We start from the raw sequence: 20,456 nt of genomic DNA on the forward strand, positions 1-20,456 counted from the left end.
AGAGAGAGAGAGAGAGAGAGAGAGAGAGAGACACCACAAAGCTAATAAACAGATCACAATCCCTCATTAGAGGATAATTAGATTGGCTCCTAAAATACAGAACACTATTACCCGGACCACTGATTAATACACATTAATACTCTCTCTCTCTGTTATTATTCCATCGTCTCCTCATCACATCCCTCTCATTTTCTTTTCCCTGCTCGCTCTTTCTCTCAATTAGTGCTTAATAAGGAGAAAATGAGCCGATCGCTCTGTTGCTTGCATCAAGTACTCAACTTTTCTAAACAGCCTCGGACAAACACTGCAACACTGTGAGTGGAGCTCACTGAAGAGTTTAATTACACTGCTCATCAGTTCCCAGAGAACAATTACAGTGACTACACCAACCAGATGACAGAAGTAAAATCTTCATATTTATTCTATCAGGTGGGACTATTTTCTAACTGTGCTGATCATGTACACAAACTTTACTCATGCTACTTTGCAGTGCTTCCCCCAGAAGTGTTTTTCTCTGTTTCCTTGAATGCCTTGGAAGTAAAACTTCTGGGATCATGCCTAAAATCATTGCATCAAACAGTGATGTAACGGTGCTGCCAACTCTGACACATCCAGCACTGTAGGCACACAAAGTCTGGACTCCGTCCCTCGCTTCCAAACTCACAGAACAAATGTCACGCCATACTTTTTTGGCCACTTTTAAACCACGAGACTTGAAAAGAACAAATTGAGTACGTTGATCATTTCCAATAGAAGTCAATTTTATCAAGATTTATGGTTTTAATACTGTAGCTATCAGGTGCATGAGGCGCATTCAACATAAGATGAGGTTCCCAGATGTGGTGAGAGGTTTGAGGAGCAGTTTTAAGCAGTTACATCATTTATTAAAAAGGAACTCGAGCTCTGAAAATATGTCCTGTTGTTAGGACTCTGGGTGAGTTTGTGAGAAAAATAAAAAAGAGAAAGACTTAAAGGAAGTGTGATATTTAAAGGTTCAATTTGTGGAATTTTGGCACTGAAATATCTGCATTAATTAAACAATGACTACACTGCTCTGTTGCTGTACTCATGTTTTCTGCAGCTTACTCCTGACAATCACAATTACCCTGCTATTCACTCTTTCACCCAAAAGTCACCCGTAATGTTCATCTCAAGAAAAATGGCACTTCTTAAGGTGTATTTACTAAACAGTAAATCTCCGTCTTTATTTCATGGGGTAGAAAAGCTATTAAAAGAAGCTGTCCTTGTTAATGCTGCAAGCGAATCCAGAATGATTTACAAGTGGCTCCCAGTGTAAACCATGTAGGTCACTTTAACAGCATTTCTCCATTCTTCTGTGAAATGCAAATGAGAGTTTACTGTTTAGTACATACACCTTTAGTAGTGTAGGTTTTACTGAAAAGAGTCCTCAATTCCAAACAAAAACCTCAACTGCTATTGTTTGAGTGTAGGATATATATAGAGTAATGATTACACTACATATTGGATTAGACTGTAATCATTTCAGAGCGCTCTTCACACTCACATGATTACACACTGCATGCTCTACCAAAGAAAACACAACCACCTGCCACCTCTCAAACACCTGTCCCACATACACATCATCTACACAGCGACAGATCCTAAAAACATGCATTAAGCTTCAAACAAAATCTAAATGGCATGTTTTTGACCCCAAAAAGTTCCGCACCGGGCCTCATTTGCGGTTTTAAAAAGAGGTACCAACTTGTTGATTTTCTTACACCTCTTGAGTGGGCATTATCACAGATATCCATCAGTGCCTCCTCTCCTCCTCCAGATAAGATCTGATACTGTCAGAAACAGGCTGCAGACTGCTGCTGGTACCACCTGGTGCTCTGTGATACACCTGTGTTTGGGTTAGTCACACTTCCTAAAGGATGTTATTGTGTCTGCCTGGATGAGAAAATGATTACAGCAGATGATGTTTTTCATTCTTCAAAAAGTGGAAAGATAGAAGTGATTGAGCTGCTTATCTTTAGTGGCACACAAAGGAAAGAGGAATCAGGGACACTTTAACGGCACTAGCTGAACAGTATTCACAAAGGGCAAAAACAGATTTAAAGCTGATTAACCCATATCTAGAAAAAAGAAAACCTATATTTTTAATAATACATTTTCTGTAATAGAGAATTATTTCATAAAAGAAGAAGCACATGTTGAAATGAAGTTATAGTTTGTGATTCAAGCTTGCAAATAGGACACATTCTTTCTATTTTGCAGCGTTTTGAAGTAAAAGGAGTATTTATTAAAACACCAAATCTTTCCAGGCTATCAAAATAGGTGTATGTTTAACCAAATACATCACCACAACCCAAGATGAAAATCCAAAAGACTAACTTAGGCCTTTTTAACATATGCACAAAATTTCAGAAAACATCCTAAAACTTCAGAGGTGGGTGACTTTCTCCAGAATTCCTGACATATACTTTTCAAAAAATCTTTTCTCTGAGTTGCTTGGAGTGTTCTTTTGTCTCCATGGTGTAATGCTAGCCAGGAATACTGATCAACTAGTGACTAATCTTCCAGACACAGGTGTCTTTGTCCTCTTTATGGCTCCATGATATTTTCAGGGCAAACATTATAGGGGCATAAATATGTATATGTAAATAAAGTTTATTTGTTTCTGTGTGCTTGTATGATTCTCCACTCTTTCTCAATGATACTGTAAAAATGTTGAACCACATGTAGTCTTAATATAAGGGCAATATTTGTATTTTCTTGTCTGTCCCTCTCATTGTTCTTTTCACAGTGTCTTGCCACTCCAGAGCCCCTGCCCCAGAAAAATTTTCAGAAATTTTCAGAAGTGCATGCAGTAAAATGGCCTTCCAAAACATGTTAAAAAAATTATCACAAACACAATCTCACTAATTCTTAAGAATTCAAGATATTGTGCAGATAAGTTCTGCTTCAACCCAAAAGTCCTTATCGTTTATAATGGCATCTATTCTCTGGTTGGACCGTTAAACTGTAAACACAAGTGAGCAGTAAATAAAGACTGTGAAGCTGCTGAAGTTGTTGTCTTTTGAGGATAAAGGGCAACAACATAGATGCATGCTGTGTGTGGTTTCCCAGCACCAGAAAGACGGGACCAACTCTTAAAACCCATAGACAGAAGGATATAGAGATCTTTAAAAGGATGCACTTAAGTGGACTGAACCCTCCAAATTAGAAGAGAAATCACAGTGACTGAGTTTTATTGTGAAGGTGTGTTTGTAGGACATTAGAGCAAAGAGCAAGTGTAACCAAGTGAAAATGCCAGACTGTGGATGGGAAAGAGGGATGGGTGTAAAAGCACAGTTCTGAGTGTGTACACGCTCTAACATCATGCACACATATACACCCTCATGTAGCCGTGGTGAGCGCAGCGCGGTGTGAGCTCCCATCGATACGCCCCTCCAATCTCTCCTGTCAGCAAACAGGGGGGAACAAAGACAGCTGTGGATATAGATCTTCTCTCCTGTGTTCACGCTCAGTGGGGTCACACAGGCTCCGCTCACACTTCAATCCCCTCACCTCGGCCGATCAGAGCTCTGAGCCGCTGCTAATGAGACCGGACCCTTTCCAGTCTGCAGGACTCTGAACAGGGCCACTCAGAGGAAGACTACACAGATACAAGCAGCTGTTTCAGACTGGGAAAAGTGGTTATAAACACTGCTGGTTAAAGCCCTTTACAGTCACAGGTTATCATAAGTACAGGAGTTTGGCTTTTACTTCTCAAAACGAGTTTGCAAATACTCGAAAGTCCAAGTCAGAGTAAAATGAAATAATAGCATACCAAGACATCGTTTACACAGGTCTGACTCGTTTGATTTAATAAAAAATGACTACATCTGTAAAACTATAATTTGATGGGGGTTTTTTAGCCAGATTTAAATCGCTTTCTTTATAACAGAGTGAATATGCCTTTTACTAGTGAGAGATGTTATAATATCGGGTATTTAAGTTTCATTTAAGATCACTCTCAGGACAAAAATATCCATGTTTAATGTTAAGAGCATACTTAAATCTAAAACTATGACACTGCTGGAGTCTGATTTTGTATTAAATTACAGAAATATTGAATAGATCAACAACTCTATTAATATCAGTTTACTTTCAAGGTGGCACCTTTTATAAAAATCATTTTCTTTAGTTAAGGTCCATAACTACTAGTGCATTAATTTTCTTAATTGCATTAATCACATGCTTTATTGTCCTATTAAGCACACTTCAAGTATTCCACAGCAGGTCAAAGGTCATTTGTACTTTGTGATGGCAAATGTTTTACTTTTTACTGTTCCATTATTTTATTTCAAAACCACTACAAGTTCCTTTTCCCATGGTTCACTTCATGTTTCTTAATTACCTTATAATAAAAGTAGGTCTACAATTTTACAGGAATTCAGTTATTGTTAGTTTATGACAAAAAAGTGCAAAACTCCTGTAATGTTTTAGTTTTCAAATTTTGTTTTAAATTTAAAAATCTGTGTAAGCCATGAGAGGGCATGCTTCCATATTTTTTACTCAAATTTTTCATGATAAGGAGTATATTTTGGTTGTTTCCCTTAAAGCTCTGTTTATTTATCTGTTATCAGTAATTTGAGTTATTTTCTTAAAATTTTTAGGGTTTAACTTTTTATTTTGGGGAAAACCAAAGTTGTTATATCTACATAACGAGACAATTTAGTCAAGATCTTAAAAAACTTAAACTTTTTTTAGGAGAACAGAGTAAATTAAAACGTACAGATGATTGCCCACTTAGGGCAAACTTAATCAGGACACTTTCTTCAACCTTCTAACCACTGTTAATTTTGACAGCTATGTATCTGGTCCAGACTCATAGTGAGTTCTAAACACCCTAAATAACCTGGGCTCCCTGCTTTCTACAGCTGAGAGGCAGAGGAGGGACAGATATGTTGTGTTTTGACAGAATTTTCCACAATGAAAAAAAAGGTTTTTGACTAACATTTTTATTCATAGTTTAAGTGGACAAAATTAACACCGCTCTTAACCTGGATAACTATGTTAGATATTAAACTGTATGGTATAAATTAAATCAGTTCTGTTCTTATTTAAAACTCAGCTACAGTGCATCCACTTGACTTTCGATAATGGGATCATTTGCATCGAAACAATCCCCAGCATGCATCCCATGATCATTCAGTGATTGATTTGTAATTGCACTAATAGGGTCGCGACCGAAACAATGGGATGTATAAAACTGAGTCTCTGCTCGCACTCGGCCTCACACACTCACAGCGGGCCTGCCGAGCGCTACATGTGTGGTCTGTGGGGACAATTAGCACAATCTCCATACTAATGGCAGCCTGTAATGGACACTGCTGAGCCTGCCAGCTACTGTGCATGTGTGTGTGTTTGCATATGCATGTGTGTGTGAGGGAATGTTTGCATACGCGCATATCCTCCTGTGTGAGTGCCTTCCTGTGTAGTCAAGCATCTGCTTGCCCTCTGGTGTGAGTGCACATGGAGTTCCTGTGTTTATGTATTTATGTGTGTGTATGCCTCCACAGTATGTGTGTCTAAGTAGTCAGTAGCTTGTATTTTACTGAGACCCCCCCCTTCACCCTCTTTGCTGGCAGCTCTAACCCTGATCCGCGGCCACTCATTAGCACCATAATAAAGAGTTGAGACGACACGTAAAAGGTTATATACTGCTGGACTGCTGTTTTCCTATCAATTATCAGGCCTGTGATTTATGGCTCGGACTCCATCCTATTCTCTGAGGAGAATTGGGGGAGTGTTTACACCCCTACACAGCGGGGGTGAGGGGGTCAATCCTGGCAAACTTTGACCTTTGAGGCAGGGGGAGCACCAGCACTGATGGGAGTTTGTGAACTGCTTAGCGGCACTTGAAGTGACTGAATCGATGAGTGGATTCTTAAGGATGCATGAGTAAGTAATCTGTGCAGTTTCCTTCCTGTGTTTTAAGCTGTCACATGCACACGTTCTGTAAACCCTGACATTTTTTACACTTTCTTGTAGGCCGTGCTAAGATTGTCAAAATTTCTGACACTTTGGCTATTTTCTCATATCGCCTCTTTAAAATTTTTCAAGAAAGAAGGCAAGACATGGCATAAAAGACAACAGGGAGATAGCGGGTGATGCTTGAAGCCCGCTTTGGGATGGTATAATGAGAATATTTGCTCTGACATGTTCATATTATCATTGAAAGAGCAGAGAAGAACATGCTGTTGAAGAGAAAATAATATGAAGCTATTTTAATACATAAACAGAGAAACAATCCAGGGTTGTGACATGACAGTCACGGGACAGAAACATAGTCACCCCCTCTCACCTGCTCATGGTGTATTTTGTTCAATTTTTCCTGCTGCATTCTTATATGAGCTCAGGCAGACTTCACATGTAATATTTACAAAATATGCACAAAATTCTGTGCAAAGTCTGAGTGAAAAATTGAGCTATTTGCACATGCTTCTCACCCCAAAAATGTCTAAATGCCTTATGGCCATCTAAGGCCGTGCCGTATGGTAGCATACAAGACTTTCCATGACTTGCACATTTTGCAGCTCTTTACTCAACTAGATCAAACAATGCACATTTGAAACTCCATAATGGCTGCCAGGGCTGGAATAGGAATCATTTTTAGCCCACTTGAATCTTTAAACAGAGTTATTTAAATGTGGATTTAGTATATTTGTTATAATCTGTTTCTACAATAAAGACTTTGAAATCACATAAACTGCCATTTTTTTGATCATTTGTAAATGTTCACACACTAGGACAACAGCACGCTCCTGCCTTGTGTGTTATTGACAGAGACAACTGCACTGAGCATGCAACTGGATCCTGGCACTGCTACTGACACAAAAATCAAGCCTCATAGTTATGGCAACCTCATTACTAACCATGGGGTTGTTGTTATTTTCTATGCAAAGAAAAAGCATTACGAGGTTGTTGCTGTAGGTTTAGAAGTCTAAAAGAAGCCTACAGATTGTACTCTTTATATTATTACACTGACTGAATCCTACCTGTACACTTTCATGGCTATGCTTGGTGGTGGTGGAACTTCATCACTCTCACTGTAAGCAGCAAACTGAGTGAGGGGCTGCAGCTGCTGCAGCGGGGATTCATAGCGATGTTTCATATTCAGCTCTAGCTTTAACATAGCTACTATCACCATAAAACTGATTTCTAATGTAGCCCATTTAAGCTATATTAAACTGCAAAAATCACTGCATTCATTCATAAACTTAGACGATGACTGCACACTCCATGTTATGCTTTGTGCTGAACATTTGGCACTACTAGCTTACCTATGCCATCTCCACCTGGTGCATGTACATCAAACTTCAGGCATAAATAAAAACAATAATAAAAAAAACCCCACTTGGCTGCCTATGCGTCTAAAGTTTTTAGTTTTTTAATCCAGCTTTCCAGCGCTCCCTCTTCTTCTTTTATGCCCCTTTTTTCTTGTTTATTATGATCTTAAATTTGTGGGGGCAGAGAAATGAAAGTAATTATGGAACCAAATAAGTCTGTCACACAGACATGGACGTACCTCCCCAGCCAAGTTAGCTGAGGGTAAATGTTACACTTCTCAAACAATGAGTGCTCATGCCCATACCTCATGACTACAGCCTCTATGATCTTTATCTTTATTTATTTAAACTCCAAAATCATTGAGGGCGAGCCCTCATTACAATGACATCGAGCATAAAAATAATGAAAATGCATGATATCAGACATATTCAAAAGACATCTACACTGACGTCTCTGTACATCGGTCCTCACAGCCCTAAAACAAGCCAGGAATTCTCTCAGTTCTTCAGATTAGCCTCTTCAGGCCTGATGACTGCCAATCTAGCTTTTGAATCCACAGAATGATGTCAGGATGTCATGTATCTGCTAATGCGATCACATCTGCCTTTGACAGATCATCTCCTGTCAGGCTCCTCCACAGCTGTTGCACTTGCAACAAGCACAGGTGACACGTTGTAATGAGGTTTGTGTGTGACACAGGATAACATATATATCCTTTATAGGTAATATACAGTGTATATGTGTGTATTTGTGTGTCCAAGTTCCAGGCTGCCATCCAGGCGAGCAATGTCAGTGTGGTCTTCCTCGTCTGTCTGCCTGCACTGCTCCTCTACAGCATGTGTTTAACCTGAGCGTTTGGCCTCTTTGCCCTCTCTATCTGCCTGACTGATTTGTTAGACTCCAGGGACACCGCGGAGGATGTGAGTTTCTGCTCCATGTGTGCGTCTGTCTGTGAATGCATGCACCTATATGTTTGCCATTTCCTACGAAAGAGCGATTCAATCTACAGAAATACCCCTTCTCCTTTGGATACAGGTCTTTGATGTGAGATCAGAGGCGGCCATGATGCAAGTCGATCAGGTGCGTAGAGACAGAGAAACAGAAAAAGGAATGAAGAGGTCTTCTGTTAAAACAAGGCTGTTGTTTTATCGACCCCTGGGCCCTGCACTCGTTATGACCCTCTCTCTCTACACAGACTGTTCGTGTGGGCCGATCACAGCGAGCGATAGAGGCATGTGCAGTGAATACAAGATGTGTTATGACTCACCCTTCTTGAGATGAACATCCTCCTGACCATCTAACAGGTGCTGATGGCCACACACTTAAAAACACACTCACACATTTCCCCCAGCTACTGTAAAGACTACCACCAGACCTATAGAAATCCTGTCTGTCTCCGACAAGCCGTGTGGTCCCACAGCCTGACACCCTGAAACTTCTGAGGATACATGGGCCTGCATGGAAGCTGGAACCCACACACACAGAGTGGAAGAAGGAGGTAAGTAGAGTTTCCCCTCCTGCTAGGATGAAAGCCTCTTTTACTCGGGAGAACATTAGGAGAACAAACTGCCATCACAACAGGAGGGGGAAAAGTCAACCACGGCGTGTTCTCACATCAAACACGAGCACCATTAATATTGTAATGCTTCCTCCATGACTGTTTGAAATCAACAGCAAGACTGCCATTGTGGTCAGTGAGAGGGGAGGCTGCAGATGGGACGGATTTTAGGATGACTTAAGTTAAGGACAGAATGTGGAAAACACTGTTGGAGCAGTTTGTGTTGATGGCAGGTGGAATTAAATTTTAAGAGTAAAAGCCTCCTGAGACCCTCCTGAGCTTTTATTTGGCATGTATTTGATATCCTACTTATTTAGGATGACTAGGACTTTATAAGTATTATAACAAGGGCTGTCAAAAGATAAAACTTCTTAACTGCAAATTTCTGTAGTTAATCGGGATTAATCGCAGCCTTTTAATCACATTTCAAAATTCTGTTGTTTTGCATTTTAAACTGTTTTTGTTTCATTTTGAATTTTTCTCCTGTCATAAACTAAGGGTACTGCCTTCCTGATTGGATTCAGACCTGCTTTTAGAGGTAGACTGAAGATTATAACATGATCTTAACCACAGATAAAGGAACTCGTTATGGATTGAAAATTAAATAAGTAATCATTATAAAAAAGATTCAGATTACTTTTGACTTATCCACTGATCCATCTGTGAGTTATTTAAAGTGAAATGAGACATCAAGGAGCAGTGGTGGACGTTTTTAACATCACTGTGGCTGCAGGCAGACTGTTGTTGGTTAACCAACGTGTGTTGAAAGGCACAACAAAGGATGTGATTTATCGCAATTAATTTAAAAAATAATGCAACTTATTGTGGACCTTAATCAATTGCGGTTAATCTTGGCAGCCCTTTTAATAACTAAACATTGTATCTCAATAGGTAGTTTTCATTTAAATTGAAGTCCTCATATGAGGACAGTGGGTCTATTTTACTGCATAACACAATAAACACACCGTCGACCACAATATGGGCAATTCCATAAATGTAGTGCAAAAACAGAGGTAGAAATGTCCTGAAAAAAGTATTTATGTGCTCCATTTTTTATGCCTATATTGATGAGAAAAACTTTTTTGAACATACATTTCTACAATTTTCCACTTTCATCTTGATTTGTATTTTCAGTTCCTTAAAATTTTTAATTGAATTAAATTGTCACTACTGCAACATAGAATTATATGGGAAAAAATAACATTAAAAGGCTTTTTTATACTCTGTTCAAATCTACATACACTATATATATATATATATATATGTATTTTTTTTTATTCAGTTATTGCCATATTTGGCAAAGTTTAATATTCACTAGTTTTATTACACAATTAACTAAAAAAAAACATTAAAACATCATGAACATCATGAATAGTGGTTTAAGAATTTTTAATTTTTGAGAAAATAATGCCATGGTATGTAGTGACAGCACTGTTACAGTTAAAAAATAAACAAATAAAATAGTTTTTATGACTTCTTATATATATATATATATATATATATATGCAACAGAACCAAAATAACAAAATTTGGTTCTACAAATTTAAATCTAGCATGGTTCTAGTGAAATGGAACTTAGAGTTTTCCTTTCAGGACACCCACTTCACAATACAAAGTACTCCATAAATGGGTATTTAACATAAATATAGCTTAAAATTATGTGTCATGGGAGATAATAGATAAATGTTGCTAAATATGCAAGACTAAAATCATTTCAAGCTTTTTTGTTGGCTTTTTGAACACAGATTGTACCATTTTGGTAGAAAGGCCCACATACAACTTTAAAATCATATGCCTAAACAAGACAGCCACAAAATAAATATTAAATACTACATCATATCTCCTGAATGTTCTTTTGGTCTGCAGGAACATGTTTTTGAACAACATAAAGTATCTCCTGAATGAGATACATCAGCGTTTTCTTCTGTTGTATTCATCAATGATTCTGTTATTGATAAATATTCCCTGGATATGTATCCCACACAAATAAAAATTCTTGTAAACTCACTGTACCACATATAATAAACATTTATACTCACTTTTACTTTAAATTGTTGATGTCTTTCCAAAATCTGCCCGAGCAATGTTTTCTTATTTTTACACTAATAAATAGTCCTAATGTCCTCATGCGAGTACTTGCTGCTGTAGCTTGTTACTGTACTGATAAAACATGCCAAATTTGCAGCAGTATTAGGATCATACATTACAAAGCATAAATAAACAGTTTTCGATTTAAAAATGTGAAGAGTTATGGTACCTTGACCAGTTTTGGGTGGAGACCAGCTGTAGAGTGTTTAGGTTAGAATGGCAGCTATCTCGAATGGACACTGATAATTGTACTTTGCGACCACACAATGGTAGACAAGTGAGGCCAACAGGCCAAAGTTAATCAAAATTAAGAGGAATGATGAAGGGAAACAAAAATGAATGTCTGAGCCCCTAGAAGGTTAAATCTTCAGTTTCAAAATCCGCCACTTTGCTTTTTTAGTTTCTCAGTTGGTTTCTGGATGATATTTAAATGGCTGTTGGCCCTTAACTCATCGTCTCCGTGACTTCTTTAGAAGTTTGTGACACTCATCTTTTTCCATTTTCACACAACATTTCCAGTTGTCCTGTTCATGTGTGCACCTTCATATTGCAACATTACCTCAATTTTCTTTCTTAAGTTGGTCCGTGACCATCAAACACAAACACAAAATCACAAAAATAAACTCAAGCATATGGTGAGTGTGACTGACGATGTATGGAGCGCACATACGGAGCAAACGCCCCGGGAATAACAGCAGGCAGAGGATATGTGTATGCATGAGCATCGAGTGGTTGCTATTGATCTCCCGTGGTCTGCCAGTGGGATGTAAACACTGTGTCTTTCAATGGGACGCTTCACTCGATACGAGCGGCCATCAAACGACTGCTGCACAGAAAACACGGCGCACAGACGTTGTCCCAGTTATCAAATCAGGACACACAGCTGGAGTAATTCAACCTTGTATGTGTGTGCGTTAGAAAATGGTCAAGAGGTGTCGCTGAACCATGTCACTCATGCATGCAAGTGAATGATTTGAAAATAGACACAAAAATGCTCCTCATGTGCATCACTTTGATACGTTTTAAAAGTAAAATGCAACTAATGTTGGACATATCTGAAATACTTGGCTTATGAATGAATAGAAGACAATATTAAATCACCTGAAGTTGCAATAAACATCTCTATTTTCATTGTGTGAAAATGTTACATTATGTTACATGTGTGGCTTTATCTGGACTATTTCTTCACAAGATTGTAAGTCATATTCCTTGACACACGCTCAACCAATACATGTAAGCTTTCCCCAGAACAAGCTTAAAGCCATCTAACTTGAACACAGATATAATCCATGTGCCAAATCCAAGATGAATCGTTGTAATATTGATTCTGTTCAGGCATTGCACTCGTCCGCTAACAGCCCATGAATAACTGAGCATGGAGGACACTTACAGTGTGACACATCTGCTGGAGGATCCTCAGTATGTGTTACGCTGACATGTTTCCCCTCTATTAACTTCCTGTAGGATTTCTATCCACTCAGGTGAAGATGTTGGCGAGTCTCTCAGAGTCTCTCATCCCGGTAAGAAGAGTATGTGATGTGTGGGGCTGATTTACGGGCCTGATGCTTGAGTTGAATTTCACTTTAGACAACCAAGGACTCAGTAGACAATATATTAATGATATAGCAATAGTCACTCGTTTAAGTTAGAGGAGGAAAAATGACATTTGCATTCATTTAAGCATGATTCATTTACAGCAACTTTTGCAAAATAAAAGCTGATTTGTGAAACAGGACGCTGCTATTATTGCAATATAAACTGGCTCCAGGTTGGCCAAGTAATATATGTTAAAGAAAGAAGAGAAGAATCTGCAGTACAGACTAACAGAGTGATTCTATACTGCATGTCTGATGACTATCTTCTCTGTTAGTCTAATTTGTCCCCTCAGCAGGTGAAGGACCACTCTTCCCCGACAGCCACATCCAGTGAGAGTTAGCAAGAAGGCTCTCAAACATCTGCCTCTAGTTATCACAGCTCCCACCCAGCTACACCACCACAGCAAGACACAAAAACGCACACATACACTCCATCAGTACCAGGCCGTGGTGTGTTTTGCCACTCCTGTCCTCAAAACTTGCGTTTCTGGTAAAGGGCCGTTTTAGTTCCAGCTCCGACCTGCGGTGGGAAGCATCTCCCCGAGGAAAATAAGCAGGACTCGGTCCAGTGAAGACATCTGCCCTTTGAAAGCGAGCGTGGCTGTTTGAACAGCTGTCAGAGCACACTGTGCATCTCAGACTGCCCCTGATACAACAGAGGCGAGTCTGAGAGGGGGGAAATCGAAGGAAGAGAGGAGGAGAAGCTCACAGACAGTGATGTTCAACCTGCGTTTTGTGTTGAATGATATGAAGCTACAAGAAGAGATATAGAAGTTTTGCCGTCCGCCTAATAAACAGCACCTTGCATCAGTACTCACCCCTTAAACTTTGTGCATTTTCACCCTGTTACAACCTGGAATTATAACAGATTTATTAGAGCTTTTTACAGCTTGATAAAAACAAGAAAGCAAAGTTGGATGCCAACTTAAAGGCAATACCAGGGCCGCCCCTGGCCAAAGTGTGACCCTAAGCAGACTCTGGTATGAGGCCCCCCTACAGTGCATGACCCCTCCGCATGGATCATCCTCACCCCAATATACTCAATTAGAATTACAACAATACAAAGTTTTGAAATTTTCAATTAAGCCTTAGAGATATGAAAAGAAAAATTTGAGTTATAATTTATTCATCAACAAGGATTACATACAAAATGACTTTCAGAAAAACTCATATTCCTTTTTGCACTAATTAGGTTAGATTTTTTTCTTTTCATCTACTCATTTTTTCCCCCAAAAAAAGCTCATCACTGTGGGATAATTATTTTCATCAAAACAATAATCCCAATTTGTTAGGTATCTGTTTTATTGGTGTCTTTCCCCCTAAATAAAATTAACCTAAATAAGGTCATCTTGTCCCCCCAACCCCCCCTCACACATCCCCTGCACCCCTCTCCTTTCCTCGCACATAGCAGCTCGTCCGTTATGCTTCTTTCACTCCCTCAGTGTGTTTCTGCTTTCATCAGTAATCTTTCTTTAATTAAATCACCTTAAAATATACATCATCATTATTTGTTTTCGACCGTGATCTGACTCTTAAACAGCTGATCTGTGAGAGAAGTTCATGATCGGAACCAACGCAGAAACTTTACAGAGTTTTATCATAAATTCAAGAAACCAAACAATAGCCGGAGCTGACGATGTAGAACAACAACTCGATTTACAGGAGAAACGTAAGTTTCTTTGCAGCAAGTGTGCGTGTAAATGAGCAGGAGAGGAAGAGTGAGGCAGGGTGAGAGGACACTGCGCATTTATTACTTGATCACATATTTCCAAAATCTTGAGGGTTGATTTAATAATGTGTGATGCCCAGGTAAAGTTTATGGTTGGCCAACACTTTATATACTTTGATCATACTCATCATGCAAACACCTGCCTGATTTGCAGAGAGAGAGAAAGAAACGCTCCCCACTTATGATGAGGCCCTATGCGTTGTGTGTGGTCTGGGTATAGGGAGGGGCCTTATCTTAACAAGGGGTTGTAATATTTTTCAAATACTATGTAATATCTCCCCCTATAACTAGAAACTTGTGGACAATTTTGTGTTTTTTCACTACAAATGACTTCAACTAAATCAATTTTAAGTGGAGATAGAAGCATGACAAAATATAAGGCCAGAAAAGTTCAAGGAGGTTCAGAATGTATGCCTGCTAAATGTCACATGAAGTCCAAAATGTTCTGAATGTTCAGAGGAAAGCCAACACTACAGGTACTAAATAGTATATATAGGTTGCCCTTTACATTCTTGAAAACACAGAGTTACCCTCAATTTTGAGGCCAATAAATCTGCAGATTTATTATTAATGCATGCCATACATGTATTTCTTATAGGGAGGCTCATTCTCTTGGAGTGAAACCAAACAATCCTAACAAAACAGGTCATTTCAATTATGAAGAAAGCTCAAAAAGTACAAAGTTTTTATGGATTGGTTTGCACTTTGTACTTACTATGAGTATTTGCATTGGTGTTGCAGCAGTATGCGAACAGCTCACTCTAAGATTTCAAGCTTAACACTTAAGACTTTTGCTCCTGAAGTGACTGTCTGTTACCCAGTCAAGAGGAACAAGTGTATGTCAGACTTAGAAAAGTGCCGGGAGCTCAATTGCATTAAAGCTCTTAGTTTGCCTGAGCTGCAATCTAATTGGATAGAGCTGGAAAAGCAGCTTCCAATGTGCTCAAATCCATTTTTTTTACTCCTGTTCTCATTTTTTTTGGAGGAGATGTTCCCCATGTTCTATCCCATCCCAATCTTTTGTCCTTGTCAACATTCCCCAAATGAGATTCCCGAAATCAGGAGGTGAGGGGAGCACGCATGCTCGAGTGCACCGAGCAAACATTGTCAGACAGACACACCTCTCACACCAGCCCGCCGCCTGGCATCTCTTTCCTTTCCTGTCCTTATTAAAATTCCATATTGAGATTCCTCGCTGCCACTCCGCCTCCCTGGTCCTGTCACTCAGCCACAGAGCGGCGACAAAACCAGCAAGTTTCAACAAAGACGCACACACATATATGCATAGAGAAAGACACAATCCAAACTTTTCTTAAGACAACTCGTCCCTGCTCCCGCCCTTTATGTGTGGGATGAAAGTTTCCTTTAGGTGCTGCTGTGTGTGAGAGCGTGTTTCAGCGTCTCCATCTCTGCCCCCCCTTCTCATTGTCATTATTTTCGATGGTGTCCCCCTCTGATCTGCCGAGCCTTTGGGTGCTCTCTCTCTCTCTCCTCTCTCTGTCTTTCTCTGGTCCCTTTCATCTGTCAGGCGCTCCCCTTGGCGACCGCCACTGAGGGGGTTTGATTTCCCATCATGCCTAGCATTGCCTTCCTTGACTCCAGCTCCCTCTTTCTCCCTCTCTCTCCCAGCCCACCCTCCCTCTCTCTCTCTCTCTCTCTCTGTTGTGCCCCCGCGTCGTCGGGCAATTATCCCCGGGAGTAATGAGGAGCGTCTCTCCCTCTGCGGCCTCGCTGACTGACACCTCTCCCACTCATTTGTCAACAAATCAGACGGCTGGTGTGGGCGGCCATATTGAGCTGAGGGTTGTCGTCGCATCGTCGCATCTCCTTCTCTCTCTCTTTCTCTCTCTCTTTCCTCCTCCATCCCTTCCTCTCTATCTCTGCCACCTCGTTATCTCTGACAGGGTGTCATTCGTTCCAACTCTCACTCCTCCTGTGTCAACCCTTCACGCGGTCGCATGTATTTGTGTTTCTCAGCAGCTGAGAAAAGTCTGACTTCCAATAGGCCCTAATGGTCATATGTGGCTAATGATCACTAAGCTGAACAAGTGACACTATTCAATTTATTTGTGTCAAAGTCAGTCGCAGCTTGCTGCTGTAAACACTTTGTCCAACTAGAAGATAAAGACCAGAGTGCAAGGGGGAAAGATTTTCAGATATGCTCACAAAGGCTGCTTTCAATTTGTTCACATTATTCCACGCATCTGTAGAGGAAATGTTAATCTCATCTGCAGTACCATGACAGGGGAGAAAGGTCTTTTAGATGCCAATTAAAGTCTGCGTGCTTTAAAGCTGTGCTGAGTGAGACAGTGAGCTTAAATATCAGAACATACATCAGATGTGTACTCACGATTATGGCAAATCATAGTCAGTTATAGAGATCATGATTATAGAACACGATTACTCATTGATTTTACATTTGCAAAACATGCACTTAACAAACTTAGATACCTGTCACGCTTTAAAAAACATGAATGAGTTAAAAGCATAAATATTTCAAAATAAAGATTTAAAATAACATTTAATCAACAAAAATGACTACTTCTATGACCAGAGTAACTTTTACCACATGACAACAAAGGTCAAACCTAATTGTAAGACAAGCAGATTAACTGCCCAGCACTAGTACTTACTGTGTTCCTTTCGCTCCTCCGGGCTCGATGAAGCCTCTCCATCAGACAGCAGGCCGGACATGGAGAAAAGCTTCCTTCCTGAGTCTTCTCCACCTTTCAGGGAGCCTCCAGGAGAACCAAAGTCAAACTCCTTCCCCTCCACATCAGGGAAGCAGCTCTTCAGCCTCTTAGCTGGAGTGAAAGCCGACTGGTAAACCCCCGACTCTCTCTCCTCTTGTGGGGACGAGAAAGGTCGAAAGGCACCGACCCCACTGTGGTTGAGCATGCTGAGGGTGGAGCAGTCCAGGTTCGGAGGGGTGAACTGGGGGTGCAGGTGGAGCAAGGAGGCCGGAAAGTCTCGGGAAGGGAAGGTGCCCGACATGGGGCCCTGACGCTGGTACATGGAGGTAAAGGTGTAGGAGGCGGAGGGGAAGGGCAGGTGGAGGTCTTTCTCCACTGAGGCGGGGACGCCGAAGGGCCGGGGAGCCTGGCAGGGGACAGAGGCGTCACGGCCAGCCTCAGCGGTGGAGGCGAGGACCATGAGGGCGGGGGAGGCCAGAGGAGTCGGCAGGTAGGAGGGGCTGTCCATCTTGAAGGGGCGGTGGAGGTCCATTCACCTCCTTATTGGTGGTCCTGAGGAGAGAGAGGACAGGGAACCAGAGGAGACAGGGAGAGAGCTGAGCATCAAAACATGAAAGAAATAACCGGCTGACTCAAGAGATTTATTTCAGACATTTTTAAATGTGAGGATTTTCTCTAGACTTTCAGTGGATTTACTAACTGGTGTAAGCTGCAAAATTAAAATATTTGGAGTTCAATTTTTAATAAAAAAAAAAAAAAGGCAAAAGATTCAATTTTCAAGTTCCAGAAAAAAAGTTTTATAATTCAAATGGGAAACTCTTCATCTCTGCATTTGAAAAGCTGCAACTTCAGAGGCATTTTTACAATTCTAGGTTTGGATTCACTTCAGTAAAAATGGGTTGGTGGAGGCCTTTTCTGCCTGTAAATAATTACAACGGAATAAATAGCCAATAAAACACACATGGAGCAGAAGCTCGAGAAAAGTGCATTTATAGGGAGAAACAAACAAGTAGATTTGGGGAAATCCTTCAAACACAGAGGAATTAAAAAACGGCTCATGTTTTCCGTCTGTAATTAATTGTCTTAATAAATCGATTCATATTCATTGTATTATGAAAAATAAAAATGTGTTTAAGTGGCCAAGAAAAAAGTGCCATCCTTTCTCTTCTAAGGCATAAATAGACAAAATATCAAAGCATTATCTGAGTGTATTTAATTAGAATATGTGCAAAAAAAATCATGATAAAAACATGTATTTTGCCCAAGAGAACTGTGGAAATGGATCTATATGCCGAGCAATTTCTCTGTTTTTAAACTCAAAATTTTATTTGACAAAATGAGAGAGAATGGAAAACTTGGGACAGGCCGAACTGAAATGGGATATTAAGTAAATATTTGTGAACTTCATGTTTTTTATCGTGTTTGAATCCCAAAAAGTTCTCTAAATTTACTACGATCACATTGAAAAGTCAAAGTTTACGCACAAAGTTGCAGTTTTACTAAGTGACTAAAAAGCACTGAAGCCAACGAAAACCCAAAGGCAAGAAAAAACATGTCTTTGCCATTTCTTTTTTACACCGTATGAAAGCGGAAATTATCAAGATGTCACTTTGCGTAATCTAAAAGCGACAATTTTCAAGTTTTCCCACCACCGAGAACTCTTTCCCAGCGCGAGCGCACAAGTTCTCTCACTGTAGAAACCTCAACTCCCACAATCCCCGACTTAGCAACACAGCAATCAAAAAACTAATGAAGCTAATTAAAACAAATGCAGCTGTTATCACTCCTGGTGTCTTACCTTGGACTTTACGCGAGGTTGATTTCACCGTCAACAACTCTCTCCCTCTCCAACAACTTCTGATCTCAGGACGCGGCACTTTCTCCTGGTTGCGCAGAAAAGACAGAAAAAGGTGGGGAAACGGGCAGCTGTGGGCAGCTTTCCCGGTCCTTCTCCAGATGTAGTTGTTTTTCTGTTTTTTGTTTTTTTTTACTCCGTGATGAGCGGAGACTTAGCGGAGAGCGGAGGAGTTCAGAGAGGTGTCGAGGCTCTGCGTTTGTGCCCACGATCAGGACTTGAGTGAGTAGTGTACTGGCTCTGTCTGTGTTGGGCTTTCCTTGCAGTGCGCTCCGTAACAAACCCCCCACCCTCAACCTTCCCCTCCCTCCCTCTACTTGTCTCCCCTTTTTCCCTGCCCTCTTTCTCTGTAGCCTTCCCCCACTTTGCCGTGCGCGCTGCCGGCGATGGACACCTTTAAACCCTTAACCTGGTGAGAAATGTTGCACTTAAAGTGAGACAAAAGAAAATACAGAGTAAAGTTTTGGCACGGGGAAAAAAGTGGATACAGATACAGATCATTAACTTAATAGGATTTTTATCCCAGGTGCAACCTTGACTTTAACTGTACCTGAAAGTCTGACCTCTGTGTTCCACCATGTAAATGATAAGAAAGGGCTTTACGCATTTTAAGGACAGAATTCTAGATTAGAGTTTAGATTAGTGCAACAAAGTGCACATATTTACTCACTAGTCATCGTGTGTGCTCGTGTTGGAGTCTCAGCTTTGGTGATCCTCTCCTCGCTGAGCCTGCTTAGTCTCCAGTCTGTGTGATTGACACCTGGGAACATTCCCTTTTGATGAGACACAATGCAAACCAATGGTATTATTTGTCACTGATAATCTCCTTTCAACTCCAACACATTACACACAGCCTAATATCTACATTATTCATATCTGATTTCTAGCACATTGTCAGAAAGCGCAGCTCAGAGCGCCACAAATCAGCCCAAATCACTCTTAATTTGTTTTTATCGGTATTGGTATTGCTTAAAGACTTTTTGAAATAATGTAATTGAAATAATTCCTTATTCCCCCAAGCCAATCCAGAGGCTTTACACTCCTAATCTAATGTGACACGCAATTTCCGTCTCTCAGACGATTGCTTCCCCTCAGGTCCCTGTCTTTAATGAACAGCCATTTGGCTGTGAGCCTGTGTGCATGCATGTGTGTGTGTGTGTGAGCAAGAGCAAGAAAGAGTCCTGAGATGGGAAATGAGTGAATTGGGAATATCAGAGAGCCAGGAAGAAGAAGCAGACACAAGGAAGAGGCATGTGGGGAGCTGGAAATCAGGGGGTTCACTGTGCACTGTGAAAATACTTCAGATCATTGAGATTTAAAGATAAATGCGGACCCTCTTGTCATCATTAGCAAAGACTGAAGAGAAGCATAACTTCTCCTCACCCATACAGTCATCCCTGAGAGGGAGCTTCCCATATGTGCCTGAAGACAGCCGCTTGGAGAGGAAGAGGAGGGCCAGACAGCAGATGTAGACTTTTAAATGGACACATAAAGCAGAGTCCAGACTGACTCTGTTACAGTCCTGCCCTCAGACCAATATGGGAGCGAGTAACACATGCATTCCTTGTGACAAGGCAAGGTCATTACACCACCTAGAGACCCCCTCTGTCCCTCACATTGTTTTAAGGTCTGAGAG

The 20,456-nt window shown here is 40.5% G+C and overlaps 1 protein-coding gene across 1 annotated transcript in view; it reads right to left on the bottom strand.

Annotated features, from left to right (window-relative positions):
- rnf220b (ring finger protein 220b) overlaps positions 1 to 18,921 on the bottom strand; it is a 40,356-nt gene extending 21,435 nt beyond the window's left edge. Inside the window, exons 1-2 of the mRNA XM_041792047.1 lie at positions 18,764 to 18,921; positions 16,906 to 17,517 (exon numbers count right to left, since the gene is read on the bottom strand). Coding sequence (XP_041647981.1) covers positions 16,906 to 17,497 — 592 coding nt within the window. The 5' untranslated portion in view covers positions 17,498 to 17,517; positions 18,764 to 18,921. The remainder of the gene's footprint in view (positions 1 to 16,905; positions 17,518 to 18,763) is intronic.
- Positions 18,922 to 20,456: the final 1,535 nt, after the last annotated feature.

Source organism: Cheilinus undulatus, linkage group 7, assembly GCF_018320785.1.
Source record: "Cheilinus undulatus linkage group 7, ASM1832078v1, whole genome shotgun sequence".
Taxonomy (NCBI): Eukaryota; Metazoa; Chordata; class Actinopteri; order Labriformes; family Labridae; genus Cheilinus; species Cheilinus undulatus.